The following is a 20,547-nucleotide window of genomic DNA, read 5'->3' on the forward strand; positions in this document are numbered from 1 at the left end:
TTTTCTGCATTCACGAATGCCAGGTTTTCCTGATTACCGCTAGCCTAGCAATTGAATGCCATCTCCTCTATGAAAGAGCACAGGGTTCTTAAGTGTCATTAGCAAGTGACAGATTCAAAACTAATAAAACATAACATCCCATAACATGCTCTGCTATGAAACTCTGCACACAAGCCTGGCCATTTTGTCTGGTCCATTCCCTCACACACACCTGGCATTCACAACTCTAGAAACAGTATAAATATGGCAACCACAAAGGAGAAAGTGTATCCACCTAACGTTCTCTACAATTCTGAGGTGACACACATATCAAAAACATCAATTTCTTAAGGCCTAGAGGCATGCACCATCATTTTCTAGCTAAAAACTATTAATTCAGGCACACAAAACCTTTCCCAAACCCTGTGTGTGGTTTTGCTGCATTTTTTACCTTGGACATTGTCAAGCGTTAGCTTTAGCATCACATTAAATCACTTCTGATACTTCAAAAACACAGGAGTCAGCTGTCACTGACTGCTAAAAACCTGTACTATTTTAGTTCATGTTAGAGTCAACTATGTATTTTCAACATGCTTCAAGCAGAAGATAATGAAGTAATGGCAAAATGTCCAAGATACAAAGACAATAGTTCATATCCTCCTGTGTGTTTTTCCTCCTTGGTGAAGTAAGTTTAGTCTGTGATGCATTTTTTATTCAGATGAACACAACCACAAACACATTTACTCATCCAATTTTCTGCTACGTGCTAAATATTCATGCTAGTAAGTACAAATATGCCCATCAAGTCTCAGCAGTAAAACCATGACAGTGTAATTGATACCGTAAGTCTGACTAGAAATTCTAACACCCTTACAAGAACAGTATTAAGGTGTATTTAAAAAAAAAACCACCAAACAACAAACCATGAAACTATTGCCTACAGATACCCTCCATTTCCTCTTGTCCATTAGCTTTAGCAATAATGGCTAACACTGTGTGTCAGCAGCAGTCAGACAATGCTATCAGTCTTTTCGCAATTCTGTCCTGCAGTGGCATGGCAGAGGGCACCATGCCAGAGCATCAGTCAGTACTTAAAAATCAGTACTAGGATCTCACCATTTGTAATGCAGAACACTGTAGCCCTTTTTGCTGTATTATTTTCAAGTAGTTTCTAGCAGATCATGAACCATAACCTTCCTGAAACAAAGGAACATTAGTACTCTTAAAGAACACATTGTTTCCATATGTAATCTATTGTTTGCTAAAATATACTCTTTCAAAGTGTGGTAGGTTATTTTGTTGTTATTGTTTTTTGTAAATCTAACTGGGGAAGAGCGGGGGGGAAGGAACAGTTCAAACTTACCACCCAGCCTTTATTGCTTAAGAATTGCTTTAAGATTAATCAAACACACATTATGCAAACACTCTCATGTTTTCTGTGCTTACACACAGCAAAATCTTTCTAGCCTAAACTTATAAGTTTATCCTAAAACAAATCTAGCCTAAACTATACATATATACCTCAGGAATTTGACAAAGGAAGCAGGGGGGTATGGTTTTAGTGACAATTCCAGCAGCTCTTCTCTGAAATAACCTGCAAAGTCTCATGTCAGTTTTGACTAAGAAAGTGGCCTTATAAGCTAGCTCAGTTAACTCATGTGAATTGATTTGTAACTGAAAATTATTTTTACAGTACCATCTCATTTTTCTGCAAGCTGCCTACTAACTAGACATGCAAATACCTTTTGGAATATACTTTCTTATTGCACAAGCTTAAAGACTTTGGCTCTATGATTTTCAGTTGCTGTGACACAGTCCAGAGATAAACTGATTAATTACTACTCCTGACAACAGTATAACTGTTTTAAATAGGTGGGTGAAATTATCTGGAAAACTGTTCATTGCTGGCATTAGAAAATATTAAAGTCATCTAAAAAGCAGCAGAAATGGCAAATCATTGAAAATCTCTGCCATTCAGGTATATGGACTATTCCAACAAGAGAAGTTAAGACACTGCACATATTTTAGCTAATGACTGAGCAAGCTAAAACTAAGAGGTTCAGGTATAAACTGCTGAAATTAATCTTGTTTGAAGTAAAACATAAACCAACTTCTCTGTTCTTCCCTCTCCCCTCTCCATCTGTCTTCAATAAAAAAAAATAAAAAAGTTCTTAAGTTCATGTACCTCAGTTCAGATTTATTGTCACTGCTTTATATATTGGACTCTAACATCATTGCTGCTGAACACAGAAGCAAAAAAGAATTAATTTAAGTTTGGAACTGAAAACAACATGAAGATGGGGCATGCCAGTGTCATATCTTACAAAGAATGAACTATTACTCTGCTCCTCACCCTTGAATTTGCAATTAAGGCATTTCCCATAGGCCTACAGTTTGGTACTCCTGCAGGGCTAACTACTGACCTAAATCAAGTGCCAAACCCATAAAGAATGGCATTTTCTTCTAAGCAGAAAATAAGTGTTAGAATATTAGAAACTCTTGGGGTTTATTTTAAATAAGCTTGCTAAGTAAAAATACATAAGCTATTATTTGATTTATGAGTCAGAAAACAGATAGCTAGCACTACCATAAACTACTTGTTCACATAAAAGTATCCTCAGTCATGCCTACCTACAGTCACTGACAACAAACACAACCTTCAGTCAGCAGTCATCAACATTTCAGTCTTTCAACAGTAAGTGGTTCTCAAAAAATGGTTTCACCTTTGGTCCCTTCTGTAGGAGCAGGACACACTAGCACATAATAAATGCCAGAAGAAAGATTAAATTGCTCTGTCTCATTAGCGCTAACTGTACAGAACCATTACACAATCGAGGCCCACGTATTCAGGCACCTCTCATTATTTTCAAGTGGAACACTCAAATACCTTAGTGGTTCTAAATCTTAGTCACTTACCTACAGTACAGAAAAATTGTCTTACTCTATTGCTATCTTTTCCCAGGAATTAGTTAACAGCAGTGTGGAACAATATCCACAGAGAGAGAAACACTATCGAGACATGCTATGAACATGGAAGGAATGAAATAACAACCAGTAAAAACCTTAAGGATTTTCTCTGACACAAAACAAGTGCAGCTAACATTTCTTCTCACTTTGCATAAGTATAAGAGGAAGCAAAAATGTCAAGTGTATAGAAGATTTTTAAAGGGCAAAAAATAAGCAGCAAATAGATCACCTGAAATAAGGAAGTAGTAGTACAACAGTCCCCCACAACTGCTTTTTCCCCCAACTACAAAGCAATTTTGTATTTGACCATTGCCATGTAGCAGCATGTATCACAGAGAAGCCAGGCACTCAAACTTGGGTTTCTTTGCAGGATAGCAGCCAAAACAAGGACAGCACACGGCAGAAACCTCTGATGGAACTGAATAGCCCACAACGACAGTTCTAGAGTAAATAACACCTTTCCCCTGCTGATTCTTCTTGTGGCTTTGCTTATGTTGCATTTCACATGTGTGAAGGTAAGAAGTGCTCTGCATGAACGCTACCGGCTGAAGGAAAATGTACTGGACTCGCTAAACCCAGGACACACCTATTCAGCAGCTGGATAAACTCCCTGCCCAAAGTATTCTTATCCAGCTGGGGGACATTCAGAGGAAACCTGACGGATTTCTGGGCAGCCACAGGACGTGAAAGAAACATACTACATGACACAAAAGCTTTGGACAGAATCCGTATGTCAGCCTTCACTCTGTGAGTAGATAACATGATGCCAGACTACTTACAACCAAAACAAACTGCACAGAACATTGGTAAATCAACACAGCTCGACCACAGAAGAGAAATACCTAAAGTTCAGAATACTATCTAGACAGCTGCCAACAACACAGAAACAATGCTGACATCTTTTTAAAGTTTTTTGTTCAGATAAACACTCTTTCAGTAACAGTTCTATTTCAGAAAGTCCTTCATCTGTTAAGAAATAATCTTATCAATAGATTAGTTATCATGGGTTCTCCAGTGTGAGAAATGTACAAAATTAATTTCATTCTTTTGGGGTTTTTATTCCTATAGGCCTGAACTCCTCCATCATCTATCTAAAAGAGTTTTGTTGGCCGTTTTGTTTATATTTCTCGTTCTGTATGAAGCAATCCTTCTCCAGAAACAATGAGGCATGAGCTAATGTATTTATTATCCCCAGTATCACTGTGTTTTCTTTGTGTTACATCCTTCAATTGAAATCAGGTTATTTTCTTCCCCCTAGGACACAGTCCAGTTTCCAGTGTTGGGCATCACAGTCAGAAACAGTGCCAGTTTTAAGGGCAGTTTAAAGGAAATTTTTTTAAACACCTTTACCAGCATCATCACACTTACGTGCCTGTCTCCAGCAATCTGCATAAGGTGAGTAATGCCTTATTGCCCTATTTTGCTGTATTATACAAAATGCGATTTAGGAAACTCCTTATACCTTATCAGCAGAGTTCAGCTCTTGAGTAAAACATCAGGAGCAACTAGCATCCTGCTGACTATATGTCAATTATGACTATCTGCTTAAGCTTTTTTCAAAGCCATTCTCACTGTTACTCCACACAGTCCAGCTATTTTGCCTCACATAAAAGCAAAGATTCTTCTCCCCTCCAGTAAGATTTCCACAGAGGTCCAGAAACAGCAGAGTAATGAGTCTGCAACTGTAAGGCGATTAGCATCAAGCAGTGCTCAGTTACAAAACAGAAACTGGTATGGATGCTACATAAATGATTGGGGTTTTATTTATTTATTTACTTACTTACTGTATGCCACCTTTTCATGTTCTTTTCAAATCATGTCCATGTAGCGTCAGACACAGAGGTATTGCATATAGTGCTTTCAAACTATTCATCACAAACCAGCAATGAAGCAGAACTCTAAAAGAAAATTTACATCCAACAGTTTCCTCAAAAATTGATTTAATCTGTAATTCATCATCAAAACAACCAAAGATTATGCTAGTGTGGATGTGGTGTTAGTAGCTTGTAAAGATACAGGTTGACCTGTTACAGAGTACAGAATTGAGACACATAATGCAGTTGAAATTAAATGGAAAGAAAACTGCAGCTAAAGTCTGTAATTGGGCAGTTGTCAATTTCAAAAAGTAAAATCTGCCTATGTCCATGTTCATAATATTCAAGTTTTACAGATAAAGTGTACACATGTAATACATACATATTTGCATAAGGTTTATTATATTTATTTTGGAACCTCAAGACTTCCTTGTTCCTTCTCCCCCAGGAAAGCAAAATGTGCCAAAAACTCCATAGAAAAAGAGCACTGAACTTTTGATCTCTCTATATAAAGACATATAACTAAAAGGTTGTCATATTGTTTACCAAATGTTTGTAATTTTTAAACTATAAATCTTAAAATTATAAGCCAAGTATGATTCTATGATTTTGTAGAGAAGTATCACAATACCAGCACAGTCAGCAAAAAAAGATCTGAACAGCCAAGAATATGGAAATCTAATTTCTTGTCAGCATAGTTCAAAGGAACTATTGATTAAAAAAGAACAGTTCTTTTGGAAAATATCAATTTCTACTTGACACAAATAAGAAAATTCCCTATATGAGCACTATATGAAGTGAAATGCAGCTCTTCACAACAGAATACTGTATTTTAGTACTGTATTTAAGGTGTATACTTAACAACAAATTATGTATAGAGTATATTTAGGATCAATTTTGCTTAAGTAGTGAGAGTATCACTAATTTTGTTTAATTATACTTTATTACATAAGAAAAAAATTACAGGAAGATCAGAGTCCACCCTAAGTATTTTTATGTGTGAGCCTGCACAGTAATTTTACAGGCCTCGTGCTGGTGGGTATTTTTCACAAAACTAATCCATATAACTTTGGAGAGAACCAGCAAGCCAAGTCTCCATGGTTTTAGGTTACCTGTTATCTATAAACCTAGATAATCATATACAGGTCTTTGACATGTTAACTATATCATAAATCATCTCATAGCTGTAAAATACACTAGCATACACCAAAGCAACTAGAGCCATCAGCCTCTCTATGCAGATATGTACTCACCTGAAGGTGGGAGAGGGACTAAGGGGAAAAAAAAAAGGAAAATAATCATATACAACCTTTTCCTTATCATTCATCTCTGTAGTCTCTCTCCCTGCCATTACTGTAAGAAGATCAATTTACAAAAAAAAGGTTCATCTACTGGGCTAACACAGCAATGATTTTGCAAGCAGGCAGAGGGGGCCTCTGTGATAAGAGGCCAGAAGCTGCCCCATGCCAGACACAAAAGGCTGAGCCAATCAGTGAAAGTGGTAGCACAGAAAGCACTTAAAAAGCACTTAAAAATAAAAATAAGCTGCTCAGCAGTTGGCAGGGTGGAGAAAGCATGAGAAACAATCTTGCAGACACCAAGGCCAGTGAAGAAGGTGGAGGCAGGAGGGGTGCCCTGAAGGAAGCTGCAGCCAGTGGAAAGCAGCCCACCCAGGAGCAGGTTTTCTGATGGAAACTGCTGCCTGTGGAAGACCCACACTAGAGCAGTTTTATCCTGAAGGGCTGTGGCCTGTGAAGAGGACCCACACTGGAACAGTTGACAAAGTGCATTACTTTCTGATTACAATTATGTCTTATACACATAATTCCTTGTATTTAGGGCTTCATTATCTTGATGTCATAAAAAAGCCCCTAAACAACTGTCAGAGACAAAGGTTAAATGAAAGTCATTGTGCTGCAAATGTAAAATTCCTCCTGTTGCATAAATGTCCTGGAAAACACAGAACTTAGCTGTGAGCTAGTAATGCCTACAAAGCAGTTAGCCAAGAGAAACCACAACACAATACACACTATGCCTCCAAACAAATCAGGAGGAAATAAGGCACTCTTCTGAAAACTGAGAGGATATAAAATACAAAAGCAGCAGAATGATAAAGACAACAATGCCCTGATAGGTTACAACTGGTATTATAGCTTAGAGGTGGAATCCTTCAAAATCCCTACCGGCTGGTTTGTAACAAACTGCACAGATTCTAACTTAAAAAAAAAAAAACAAAACAAAAAACCCACAAACACAACAATCTATTTGTGACCAAAAAGCTAAAACCAAAATTCTCAGCCCACCCAAGAAATGGAGTTTAACACACAAGATTTTTTTTTGTAGCATGTACAAGCCTGGTCTCAGTTGATTAGGTTAACATAACTTACTACTTCCATTTTCTTAAAAGTGATGCTAAAGAAGCCAACACTGTATCTATACATATAAACAATCCTTTCCTTACACATTTCAGCAACCAGCATTTCAGGCTAATCCCTCCAAGTGAGTTCTGTTTGTCCTCTTTATTGATGCTGCTTTCCCAGGGAAAACCCTATTCCTTCTACAAGCTAACTGTTTTCAGGTGAACCCACTGAGACTATGAGCTTTGCCATCACAATCTAAACTTCTACCAGATGCTTCACCAGGTGTGGCACCATCAGCAAGCAATCACATCGTATTTTTTTCTCCCCCTTGGAGAAGCAAGCAGAATACCTTTCTTCTCCACACTTCAATGCATTTATCTGAACCACAACCTAAAAATTGTGCAATGAGGCAAGTAGGTAACAGGTCACCTTGTGATGACTCTTTTTATCCCTTAACAAGAAAGCTTTAAAAAGCAGGAACTTCTGGCTTGATATGGCTTATTGAAATGGAAGTAGGTACAAAAAGGCACCAGAGAGTTGTGGCACCTAGACTAATCAGAATTGTTTGAAACTAGAGTTTTCACACTGATTAAGAGCTCTTTGTTCTTTGGTATCAACAGGGGAATACCAGAAATGAACAGAAACACCAGTCTGTCCCATGACAGCACAGTGACCTTTAAACCATGGCCATCACTGCCAAACACCTGAACCCCTCTCCATGCCGCTCCTTCACCACTTCAAACATAAACAACTTTAGAGGGCTGCGTTCGTTTATGTTTCTGTAAAAAAGCATACCACAAGAATCTTACGTGATCTAACTTCTCACAGAGGGTATTCTGCAAGATTATTATCTAAATATGATTAAATCATCCTCCTCTTACATTGTAATCTACTGTCATATCTCCAGGCTGTTGATCTCTCTATGTAAGTGATCAAGTGGCTGCTGGTTACCCTGTAGACAGTACTTGTACTATAGTATCCTTACTGTAGGACAGTTGTTTTACACTCACTTTTAAAAAGTCAATTTTATGTTCATTGAGACATGTATCATCATTAAACAGAGTCAAAGCAAATGATTCGAGCCCACAGTTCAAAGCAAAGTATTTTGGAAGTTACAGTTACACATAAGAATATCAATATTAACAGTTTTTAATCCCTACTTAGTATGAAAACAAGTTCTCCAGTCTTGGACTTTACCAACAAAATATTACTTTGTGTCGGCTAACATTTATCTCATGGGGAAAAAAGCAGCTTTGCAGAAAGCACACTTAATAATGTTTTATTTAATTCCATTTTCATGTGTCTTTAAGGACTAAGTTATTTCATTCAGAACATGCAACAGAAAAAAACCACTTTTTTAGGTGTTAGAACCTATATTCTGTTACATAACTGAAACATCAACTATTTATCTAAACCACCACTAAGGACACAAATTCATCTTCATGAAGTTTTTTACATGTACATATTTTGTCTGTAATGCATACTATTCATAATAGACTAATTAGATACCAAGCTTCACAGAAATTGTAAAAGTTTGCAATCATAACCACAGCTCATCTGCTGTGGTTATGCAGCAGATGTGCTTAGCAGAGAATAAAGCAAATGTTTACCAGTGCTGATCATGTGGATTACCACTTGCTCTTAAGAGAATTCATGAAGAATGATACCAAAACACAGGAAAAAATGGCATGCTGAAAAACAAAAAAGCCATTCAGACACAGTTGGTCAGCACATAGTGTGATCATCTCAGTGATTAACTGGTAACTATTATGGAAGTTTTTCAGATTTCCAACTAAGTGTTTAGCTGGACATTTACATTTCATACTTTCCAAAGGAGACAGTTTTAAAAATTCACCCTGAAAGTAGGCAAGGAAGATATTTCAGGCAGTAGAGGCATAAGCACTTCAGATCTTTCAGCACTTGGGTTTGCTGCGCCTTTTTTAACTTGAGATAAAAAAGAGCCTATATATGAAGAGCTATGTACCACAGAGTGTGTCAACCTATGGCCACACTTCTAACCACAGAAAGCTTCAAAAGATCCAAGTTCCTTGCACTGAACAAGTTCAAGATGTTAACGCTTAACGACAAACTTCTTCCAAAGAAGTTTCATATTGATGAATCTGTGACCATATTTACAGAATGTTGACAAATCAATCCAAAATAATTTCTTTCCTTATGCAGTATTGGGCTTTCCTAGAAAAAAACATTTACTATCAGATAAAGTTACCAACAGAAGTAACCTTTCCAAAAATAATTTTCCACATAGCTGATATTCATCAGTGTGTGTGACAGCATTTTCAAGCAGTGTGTTACTCCTACAATCTATTCTCTATCTGTCCACACGTGACTTCAGCCATTGACCAGCATAAAATGAAATACAGCAGCAGTTTCCTGTCATTTCACACACTGTTTTGGGGTGTGGGTTGATTTTTTTTTTTTTTTTTTTTTTTAGCTTTTGGCACTGTTCAGAGATGGAATACACTGTTGCCTTCAAGAGTATAGCTGAGAACACTGAAAAGACATTTTTCCGAGTCTCAACTTAGACTTAGCAATTGTTGACTCTTAACAAAGAATCACAAATGATAAAAATGTGATTTAAAAGTTACAGTTTCTTTTCAACTTCCTGAAAAACACTTTTGGGAAAAACACCACTGCATTTCTGAATCACATCACAGTAATTTTTGAAAAATTACTCAAAAAATGCACATAACTGGAAAAAGCTACAGCCCATTTAAAAGCCCTCATGTGGGGCTGTCATGTTTTAAGCATTTCCTGGAGGATTAAGAATTTGAGGATTTCTTCCACCACACCATTACAAGACACAACACAAGACAGAGCAGCTAGAACCTGAAAGTAGAAATGGTTGTCTACAATGCCATACAATATGTAAAATATGCTCTTATTTTCCTAGTCACAAGCAAGCACTGTATGAAAGAAGATACCTGCATACTGAAATCAGAGGAGAGGATCAATATAAAGACATTGCTTTAGGAAAAGGAAATCCCAAGACTACAAGAAGTTGCCATCCCTCCATGCAATACTGCAAGGATACAGTCTAGCAGAGGTGATCTGGAGGGGAAGAGCTGCTTGGAAGTGCAGAAGATGCACCGAGAGGATTATTATTGTCCTACTCCAAGAGCTTCTTAGAAAGTACCTTTCCTCTGATGCTTTGAAATTATTCAGGTGAATGAGGTCTCTAGCGCAAGCTGAACATAGCTTAGAAAAAAATTTCAGGAACAAATTTCAGGAACAAAGTGCACGTATAAATGGGATGAATGTCTTCCTCGCACTGAGAAAGCAGCTGGCCCATCTAGCATCTTGTTGACATCCACCAAGCCTTTTTCCCCCTCTTCTCCCAAGTACATTCACTTTGGTACTTAGCGCAGGCAAACTGGCAGCTGTGTCTATGGGAAATTCTATATGCAGCACATCATTGCCTTTCATAATGCCAGTTAGAATTTCTGGACCATAGATGCCTAAGACAATTATTTACTGAATTGGGTAAAGCTATTAATTCAACAAATAATCTCAGTTTTGAAATCAGGGAAGTTACTTCTGCTGTTTTCTAGAACCCTGGCAGAACCACACTCAGTCCAGCTGCACGTTCTGTGAGTTTGGTTCCTTGATACATATGGAGAAAGAAAAAAATAATTTAAAGAAATACACCTTTATCTAAAAAAACACATCTTAGAATTTTTGACTTAAAATTGAAACTGGCCCTTTTTTTACAAACATGGTACCAAATACCACGTTTGGTTCAAACCACAAAGTGGTTCAGGATGACTGTAAAACTTAGGGGACATTATTTCGTTCATCACAGCACAAGGCATATTAGACACTCACAGATATCCCTCTTTTTCTCTTAAGTGATACTCAGCCAGGATGTACATGTAGGTGCATGCAGGAGGTCCTGACACTCTCTATCAATATTCTCTCACACCTTCCTTTAAGTGGACACTTTGTGGCAAAATATTTATAAACCAGGGCCTCCCTCTTCACCCTTTGCTTCCACGGTAGAAGCAGGGATTCCACTTTGTGGCAAATAATTTATAAACCAGGGCCTCCCTCTTCACCCTTTGCTTCCATGGTAGAAGCAGGGATTCCACTTTGTGGCAAATAATTTATAAACCAGGGCCTCCCTCTTCACCCTTTGCTTCCACGGTAGAAGCAGGGCTTCCACTTTGCCCAGTTATCCAACATCTTTTGCAGTAAACCTTCACTAAATCTCAAAACCCCCACAGCCAGCAGAAAGCTCACTGCAGCTGGACTCGCAGACTACAGTGCTGTTGCTGTCACTCCCTTGACCCGTCAGTTGGAACGATCAGAACACTGGAAAAGCAGGTTAGAGCCCCAAGTCATCTTGTCAAGTCTTTTTAAAAAAGCGCGTTACACAGGGTTGCATTCTAGAGGCATTTTCCCTGCGTTACACGCTGAATGGGGGTAAGATAAAAAACCCTTCCTTTAAACAGACACGCAAGATACACAACAACCTGCAGCGCTGGTAAAACCAAACGCAGCCACGCCACGGGGAGGGAGGAGACTTCCTTTTATTCACCTGCGGTTACGGCGATCGCCCTGCCACCGCTCCACCACTCCCCAGGAAGCAGGCACCCGGGCTGTCAGGTCACCCTTCGCGCAGCACCGGCTCCAGCGCCCTCAGCGAAGCCCCCCGCGGCGGGGAGGGCAGCCGCACGTGGCGGCGCGGCACGAGGGAGCCGTCGGTGCCCGCCGCGGGGACATGCGGCTGTGCGACAGGAGCCCCCCGCAGGCGCGGAGGCGCTGCGCGCTGCTGCTCGGCCCCCTGCTGCTGGTCGCCGCCGTGGCGCTGCGCAGCGCCACCCGGCCCTGCCCCGCCGGCCATCCCCGCTGCCGCCACCGCCTCTACCGGGCGCTGGAGCTTTCCCCCGCCAGGAGGATCAACTGCTCGGGGATCGTCCGCGGGGACGAGAAAGCCATCCGGGAGGCCCAGCTCAGCAACCTGGAGGTGGCGAACAAAAGGGTTGCCCTGACGCCCAGCGAGTACCTGAACATGGCGAGGGACTGCGGCAGCTTCAAGGAGACCCGGCGATTCATTGAGTTCCCGCTGAGCCAGGAGGAGGTGGAGTTCCCCATCGCCTACTCCATGGTCATCCACAACAAAATCGAGATGTTCGAGCGGCTCCTGCGGTCCCTCTATGCCCCCCAGAACATCTACTGCGTCCACATTGACAGCAAGTCTCCGGCCACTTTCAAGGAGGCTGTACAGGCCATCGTGGCCTGCTTCCCCAATGTCTTTGTGGCTAGCCACCTGGAAAATGTGGTCTATGCCTCCTGGTCCCGGCTGCAAGCTGACCTCAACTGCATGCAGGACCTGTTGCGGAGTCCCGTGCCATGGCGCTACGTCCTCAACACCTGCGGCACAGACTTCCCCATCAAGACCAACGCCGAGATCATCCGTGCCCTGAAGGTGCTGCAGGGGCGGAACAGCATGGAGTCAGAGAAGCCCTCACCCCTCAAGCGGCAGCGCTGGCAGTACCACCACGAAGTGGGGACATTTATCTCACGGACTGCCAGAGAGAAACTGCCGCCGCCGCACAACTACCCCATGTTCACAGGCAATGCATACATTGTGGTTACCCGGGCCTTCGTGCAGCACATCTTCGAGAACCCCACAGCTCAGCAGTTCCTCGAGTGGGCCAAGGACACCTACAGCCCTGATGAGCATGTCTGGGCCACCCTCAACCGCATGCCCGGCGTGCCCGGCGCCATGCCCCAGAGCGACAAGTACCAGCTCTCGGACATGAATGCCCTGCCCCGCCTGGTCAAGTGGCAGTACCTAGAGGGTGACACCAGCAAGGGTGCACCCTACCCGCCCTGCACCGGCCAGCACCAGCGCGCCGTCTGTGTCTACGGGGTGGGCGACGTGTCCTGGGTGCTACAGCAGCACCACCTCTTGGCCAACAAGTTCGACCCCATGGTGGACGATGCCGCCATCATGTGTCTCGAGGAGCACCTGCGCCACAGGGCCCTCTACGGCCGGGGACTCTGAGGGGAAGCGGCCGAGACCTTCGTCAGCACCTGCCTCCTTCCGTAGGCGCGCCCGGCCGGCGGCGCCTCAGGGACTGCAGGAGGGGATGGAGACCCGCGCCGTGAGGCGAGAGGGCGCGGCGTCCCCGCGCTGGCGGGAGGAGCGGCCGCCGGGAAGGACACCGAGCGCCAGGGGCGGCCGCGGGCGCCTCAGCGCTGCCCTGAGGCGGGGCGGGCGCGCGAGGCAGCGAAGGGCGGGAACAGGCGGGCGGCCCTCTGGGGCGCGCGCAGGGCCCGTGCGGAAGGGCGGGAGCGCTGAGCCCCGCCCCCCCCCCCCCAAATCTCCTCAGGGGCAGCGCGCGCCGCGATTTCCCGCCCGCCCTCTCCTCACAGACCGTCCTGAGGAAACGCGGATTTCTCCTGCCACAGTCTGTTCCCAAAAGTGACCCCAGGGCTTCTTACTTGAGACAGGCAGGGCCAGGTCATGGAGCACGGTGACTCCACGTCCTGCTACAAGCAGAGCCGACACTAGACTGAATTTGCTCTTCTAAACATCACCCAGCAGGCCACCTGCCCCGGCCCCTGCTGCACTGCTCAGGTGGATATCTGGCTGCTGCTTTTGCATCGCTAAGTTCCTGTCAATAACCATTAGCCATTAACAAAAAAGATATTCCGTCAATAAAAGCCAATATACTAAAATAGATGGCTCTTTGGTATTCTGTACACCATAGTGCTCTGAGAAGAACTACTTGTGCTCCTAGGCAGAGCCGTTAAACCAATTACCCCCTCCGCACCCAACTCCTCCATCTGTGACACAGGGAGAGGGATGCTTATGTGGTTAATAGTGTGCAAGCTTACATTTTTCTCCTCTCCCTTTCCCTCCCCCCAGAAAAGAGTTTTTTGTGAGGAGTGCACTGGGTAATGTACTTGCCATATCCAGCAGTGTATCTGGCCTTTCAGATGAACAAAACAATCATTCAGCATGTTGTTTTCTTAAGCTTCAAGAAGCTGGAAGAAAGATTTGTGAACTTCTGTGGTTTACCCATGTCTTTTTTCCCACCTTCTCACATTAAAGCTAGCCACTTGACATGGATCCAACAGCTTTTCACTGGTTATAATGCCAAGGGATTAATTTGGTTGTCTTTGTAGTACCAAAAAAAAAAAACTTCAGGTAATTTTTATTGTCAGTAAACACTCTCACCTCAATTTATAAATTAAAGGTGTCCAGTGGAGGATTAGCATTATACAAAGAATATCTGAAGCAGTTCCACAGCACCAGGCTACATTTAAGTGACGTTAAGTGATGACTGCAGTCACACAGATCTTTACAACATTGCTTTAAATAGGATGAGAAGATGAAATAACTGACTTGAAAAAGTGTGTCACTGCAATTTTGTTTGACATTTTAAGATGAACTTGGTTGTAAAATGCTGATTTTTAAAATGCCATGGTGATTTCACAGCAAACGTTACAGGGTACACTCCCCACCCCCCCAAACTACTGCCAAAAAAAGCTCTCAAACATAAATACCAAACATATTATTGGGCATTTGTTTGTTCAAAAAGAGCAAAGTAATAGGATTGCTGGTCCCAGTGGGAAACTTTCCATCTTGTGTAAACAGACATTTGCTACAACAGAGGTTAAAGCTTTATGCTAACCTGACAGTAACACAGAACATTTGAAAATGCTTTCAGCAGCAAATTCAACATTAAATGCCAAACGTCTAATACATTCTTTTAGAACAAACAAAACTTCTCTGGTGACTCAGGATGAGAACTCAAGTCTCCCAGCACAGAGGAGGGCATCTAACCACTGCTGCCTAGTCTGCTTTTGCTTGTTGGAGCTCTTTCATTTACTTTAAATTAATACATATTAGCCCCAAATGGTAAACTACTACCAGTGGTTCATTTGGGGGATTGGGATATGTTCAAGTTTCTGGACTAAATCAGGCAGAGTGGGGTCAGTGTGTTTCTGACTGGCAAGGTGCTGCCATTTTCCCTTGGAAAATGGAGGAAAAAAAGGTGCACCTGCATGGAGAGAAAAAACCCCTCATACTTCTCTGTTCTAAGGAATTGCATCAAAACCATACCCATCTATGAAATGGATGTCTCTAAGACAACCTAAATAATTTCTTTCTCAAAGAACCTTCTGAGCACCTACAGAAAGCAAGATGTTTAGGCAGTGGAAGGAACCCCAGCCTGAAATAGTGAAAGACTGTTAAAAGAGGGATCTTCTCTCATTTTGCAAACATACCTGTCAAGAAAGATACATAATTACAGGTTACTTACAGATTCGTTAACAGTAATTTTTATCCCCTTCACTCTGTAAATATGTTGAACTTCTTCAGCTGTTTCTTAGAAATATGAAGTAGTGGTTGTACACACTATTTAAATAAGTGTTTCATCTATTATTGACAGACACTGCCCTGACAGAAAATGTTACAGATGGAGACAGAGACAAGTATTTAGATCGGGGGGGCGGGGGGACGGGGGACGGGACGGGACGGGCACGGGACACGACACTTCAAACCTGTTCCATGGTAACTCTTCAACTCTTTTAGCAAAGGCAAAATAATTTTTATTTTAATGTTACTTGTTGCAATCTATGCTCTTCCTGATCAGACCTGAGGACAAGGAATCTAAGCATTTTTCCACATTTGAAGGAGCTTGCCCGTAGAATATGAAGGCCTCGATTGAAACCAGCACACCAGAAAAGCTGCTTGGTGGCACACTAAGAGGAACAGCAGACACCTACCTACACAGCCCTCCCCATTCAAAGAGATCACTGATTGGTATGAAAATGAATGTTCTGGCATTATTATCTGGAGGTGTAAACAATCTGTGAACTTCCACATCCCATTTTCTTGATTCAACGAAAATTTTCAGTTTCTGTTGATGTTATTACTCATAATTTATCTCCGATCATGTGGTTCCATAAACAAAGGCGTATCTTGTGCAAATTTGCTTTCAAATGACCCTCTTCTTTTAGAAGTGACTTAATTCCTTCTGAAAGAATGAGACTACTCCCAAATTCTGAAGGTGAACTAAGACAAAAAGAATCTTACAAAGGAATGTTCTCAGCATTTCCCCTTCCAAAGACATTAGAGATTTGAGTCAGATTTATGAGTGCAGTGACATGCCAAAGCAGTGATACAGAAAAGAAAAAAGGAAAAAAAAATTATGTCTCCTTATCTTTACAATACGTCATACAATAAATTAAAAAATCACTCAACTGTAACACAGAACTTTGTATTCCAAAGATCTCAAAGTATCTTAGAAACAAGATAGCGAGCATATTAGGCAACAGGGCACAAAGAAAGGATGTAACTTGCCAAGGTTAGTTGCAGAACTGAAAAAAGAATAAACTTTAAATAGGGAAGGACAAACTTTAGCCCAGAGTATAGCACAGAATATAGGGCCACCTCCAAAAAAACAGGTTAAACCCCATATGAACTTCACCAGTAAAATCTTGGAGCTATCCAAATTGGAAATATAGCCATATCGGAAATGTTAGTGTTAACTTTGTCTAGTGAGAGGATGAAAACCTACTTCTGACACTTCTGTCTATAATCAATTGTTAACTAACAATCTGACCTTTAAATAAACCACCAGTTGTTTAAGGACGAACTATGCTGCAAATTGCCATTTATCTTTCAAGATATGCACAGGAAGAAGGTGAAACTACAATTCTGAAATCTAATAACAGATATTTTTTAAAACTCACCTGGCTTTAATGTGTATTTTATTTCCAGGTGGTTTTCACTTTATTTTTACAAGAACAACTTGATGTGAGCTGAAACTGGCATAATATGTATTTACACAGTGGGTCCATGAACAGCTCATCTTAACTGTAGTTAGTCTGTTGCTTCTTGCTTTGCATGTCTTTCATACTCCATATGATCATCTCTGAATTGTCCTATAATAAAGAGATGGGTCAACTGAAATAAATTCAGAGGAAACTAGGTAATAAATTCTGAACAAACCAGAAGGAAACATGACCTATAGGAAGAAAATACCAGTAAAGTATTTGCAGTCATGAGTAAAATCGATTCAGGGAATGGGGTTAGGGTGTCCTTTTTCTTCAGACTGTAACAGCAATTAATGAAACATTAACTAGACTCTAGTGAACTATTTTCTACTTCCTTGAATAGTGCAGGCTCTTTTAGCACAAGGTGAAAGCCAAATTATTCATATGTCTGTGACTTACTACCTACTAAGCCAAAATGGCTAATTTATTAATTAATTTATCTTTGTAAATTTATCTTTGGCCAAAGCTATTTTCCTAATCACCCTTTAAGTTACAGTGAAGGAAAAGTCCGTATCTCCCAATAAAGTCTTATTAAGGTTAAAATGCTTTTTACCATGTTCCTACTTTTCCTACACCCCCACCCCCACTCCAGAACTTTTAGAGTACAGAAAAGCAAACCAAGTCACTAGTATCTTAACTGAGATACTATCTCCTAAGCTGCTGAGATCCAAAAAGATCTGTGTTTTGAGTAACATTTACCTCATTGTAACTAGTCATTGTGTAAAAAGTATGTAATGCTGCTGATTAAATTGTGTTCTGGGAATTCATCATAAATTCTTCCTGGTCTGCTCTTGCCTTTAATTTCTGTCTCTCTGATAACATGTAAAGTCAGGTACTGAGGTATTGACATCCCTGACTCAGCAAACAGCTTACTTCAGATAACGGCTGTTTTGTGCACTGAAGGAATCCACAAAACCGTTTTTCTTGGAAGCCATATTTAAACAAAGGCCGTCACCCACAGCTACTTCTGTATTGGTGTTTATTCATTCCTTTTCTTCACTATCTTTCAGCTAATTTCCTTTCTACATAGAAACATCCATTCCAGGTCAAGGTGCAAAGGTATCTTTTACTTCGCTACTGATAGGCAGGAGAAACTGTGACCTTTCTGAAGAAAATCAACAAAAAAACAAATAAATGAACGAGTCCATAAAACTACAGGTAAGGAAGACAGAACTATATAGGCAGCAGTGAGTATGCTGATGCTGTAGCAGGTGAGATGGCTTGTCTTCTGCTGTGTATTAAAATAGCTTCGTATAACAAAAGTGCAGTTAACACTTCTAGGTGTAATTCAACAAATCTTCCAAAACCACAAAGCATATTAATCATATGAACATGGAGCGATTAGCTGAAATTCAAAGAGAAAAAATACAAGTGGCAAGAAAGTTATGGAGACTAAAGCGATAAAAAGCAGAAATAATATTGGCACCAGATCCCCTTACCTTGTCTTTGCTCCCCTCTCCTTCAGTGAATGGAAGCAGCCTCCACAGAAGCAGCAGATACGGGTCCTGGACAAACACCACCCCAGAAACATGGTTAGAGCTCAAAAGAATGTGTGCTGCCAAGGCAGTGTCAGAGCCTGTGCTGGCAGCTGTGAGCTTTGCAGGAATTAATTCCTCCAGAAGCATAGGCAAGCTTCTCTTCTGTGGTGAGCAGGCAGCAGACTTCATCGCATAGGCGTAGTCCCTGAGGCATCACTACAGCAATTCTAGACATCAAAAATGTTATTCGCAGGAATTAGTTACACCTCATTGTACCTCAAGAGCTGTCTCCAAAAGGGATGGCAGAGTTCACAGGGTAAATACCTTATGCTGAATGGGTTGTTTAAGAAAAAAAGGATCATTCAGAAACAACAACAACAAAAGAGAGAAACTAGAGCTAAGCTAGGGACGGAGAATATTTCCAAACAAAATACAGGAAAAAGCCAGATAAAGTTGGAACTGCATACCTGTGTGAGGTTTAGTTTAGAAACCATAAAGCAACCCACATTCATGTTGTTTCTTCACATACACAAAACCAACACTAACTTCTGCAGTTTTCAACAGTATATTCATTGAACAAATAAACACTAAAGAAGCTGTACCTGCAGCTTCTGCACCATAACATAACCATACACAGAACAAGGCTGCCAAATGCTCTTCTGTTGCTTAGCTCAGCTTGCCCTTTGGCTCTCAAGGACAACAGACCACAAGAGCAAAGATTAGCACTGATAACAAAACTTCATTCTTTTCTTTGTGTGCCCAGGTAAACTCAGTATTCTGTACGCATCCACATTTGAATTCCATGTCTTAGAAACATCCCACAGATGCAAAAATTTCCGATACCTGCATTGCCTAACACTGCACTGTCATGAAGGAGACAGAAGATGCACATGTAAGCTAGTTTTAGGAACAATAAGTAGACAAACATAGAACAAAATATTTATTTTGTAAATTAAATACAGAGTACACAGAAAACACAAATGATTCCACCATGAGAGTGGAAAACAAGTGGTTTGAAAAACAACAGCTTGATGCATTTATCATAATCAATCAAAGCTAGCTTATGTTACCAGAAAATTTTAAACAGTGATAAGAAAACATTAACTAGATGTGAAAAAAAGCTGCTAATACCACCAATAAATAGCCAGGCAGCAGCAATACAAAACGTTCAGGGTACATGTTTGTCTTCCCTTCTGTTTTTATTTTTGTTTGGTAACTTCTCTCTTCCTGTTGTGTGTGAAAGCCCTTCCCAGCCTTGTGGCTGGAGGTAGGCATGTCTAGATAACAGAAGCACGTTATGACTGCCCACTTGTTCCTACTCATGTGTTCACTGTTTCACCTAAAACATTCCCTTACTCCCCATTTGTGCATGCTTTCCAGCCTTTCACAGACTAAATTACACAGATTCCCCCAGCACACAGTCCCTCTATTATCACTGTGCCCGAGAACAGATTGCTTCTTGCCCCAAACCATCCCAGTTGCTAAAAAATCTTTAAAGTATGTTGTGGATTTCTTTTAGGACTACATTGTTATTAACAAAAATGAAAAATCTTGGAATAGGTCAGAAGCATGCACAACGTGCTGTATTTTTCATCTGTGTCACTTTTTGCTGCTCACTTAACTCAGGCTAAACAACAAGCTAACATCAGTGTCACTTAAGCATTTGCAGTAAATGCAGAAAGACTCAGGCACAGAGCATTTAAATTCTTCTCAGAATGTCCATCTCCTTTTCAAATGCTTCCTTACAAGGCAAGGCAATACTCAAATCTGTTTTCACACTGAATAGGAACCACCAGAGAAGGAGAGTATGCAATACAAAGTATTACTGTTATGCACCAGCACAGGGAGTATCCCATCACCTTCTCTTTCCAAAGGACCAAGTCTAGCGCTTCAATGGGACTGTAACTTCTTTTTTCAATCAAGTCAGTAAAGTTGTCCTGAATTATAGGTGAACATAATCATTTCTGGTTCCTGCTCACACTGACTTGAATTTCACTGATTGCTAAGTAGCAGACATCTTTGTTAGCAGAATTATTTCTCCTTTCATTTGTAATTTCTCTTGGAATATATTTTCATTACATTATTTTCTTTTTTAGTTAAATATTTATTTTCCTTTTAATTAACAGCTAAGATAGC

General features: G+C 41.0%; 1 protein-coding gene across 1 annotated transcript; it reads left to right on the top strand.

Annotated features, from left to right (window-relative positions):
* The first annotated feature begins 9,900 nt into the window (after nucleotides 1–9,900).
* Nucleotides 9,901–13,375, top strand: GCNT3 (glucosaminyl (N-acetyl) transferase 3, mucin type). The gene has a single exon (XM_037393271.1). It carries the CDS (start codon nucleotides 11,859–11,861, stop codon nucleotides 13,146–13,148), a length of 1,290 nt encoding a protein of 429 aa, XP_037249168.1. The 5' UTR covers nucleotides 9,901–11,858; the 3' UTR covers nucleotides 13,149–13,375.
* The last annotated feature ends 7,172 nt before the right edge of the window (nucleotides 13,376–20,547 follow it).

This window comes from Falco rusticolus, chromosome 7, assembly GCF_015220075.1.
Source record: "Falco rusticolus isolate bFalRus1 chromosome 7, bFalRus1.pri, whole genome shotgun sequence".
NCBI classification, from domain to species: Eukaryota; Metazoa; Chordata; class Aves; order Falconiformes; family Falconidae; genus Falco; species Falco rusticolus.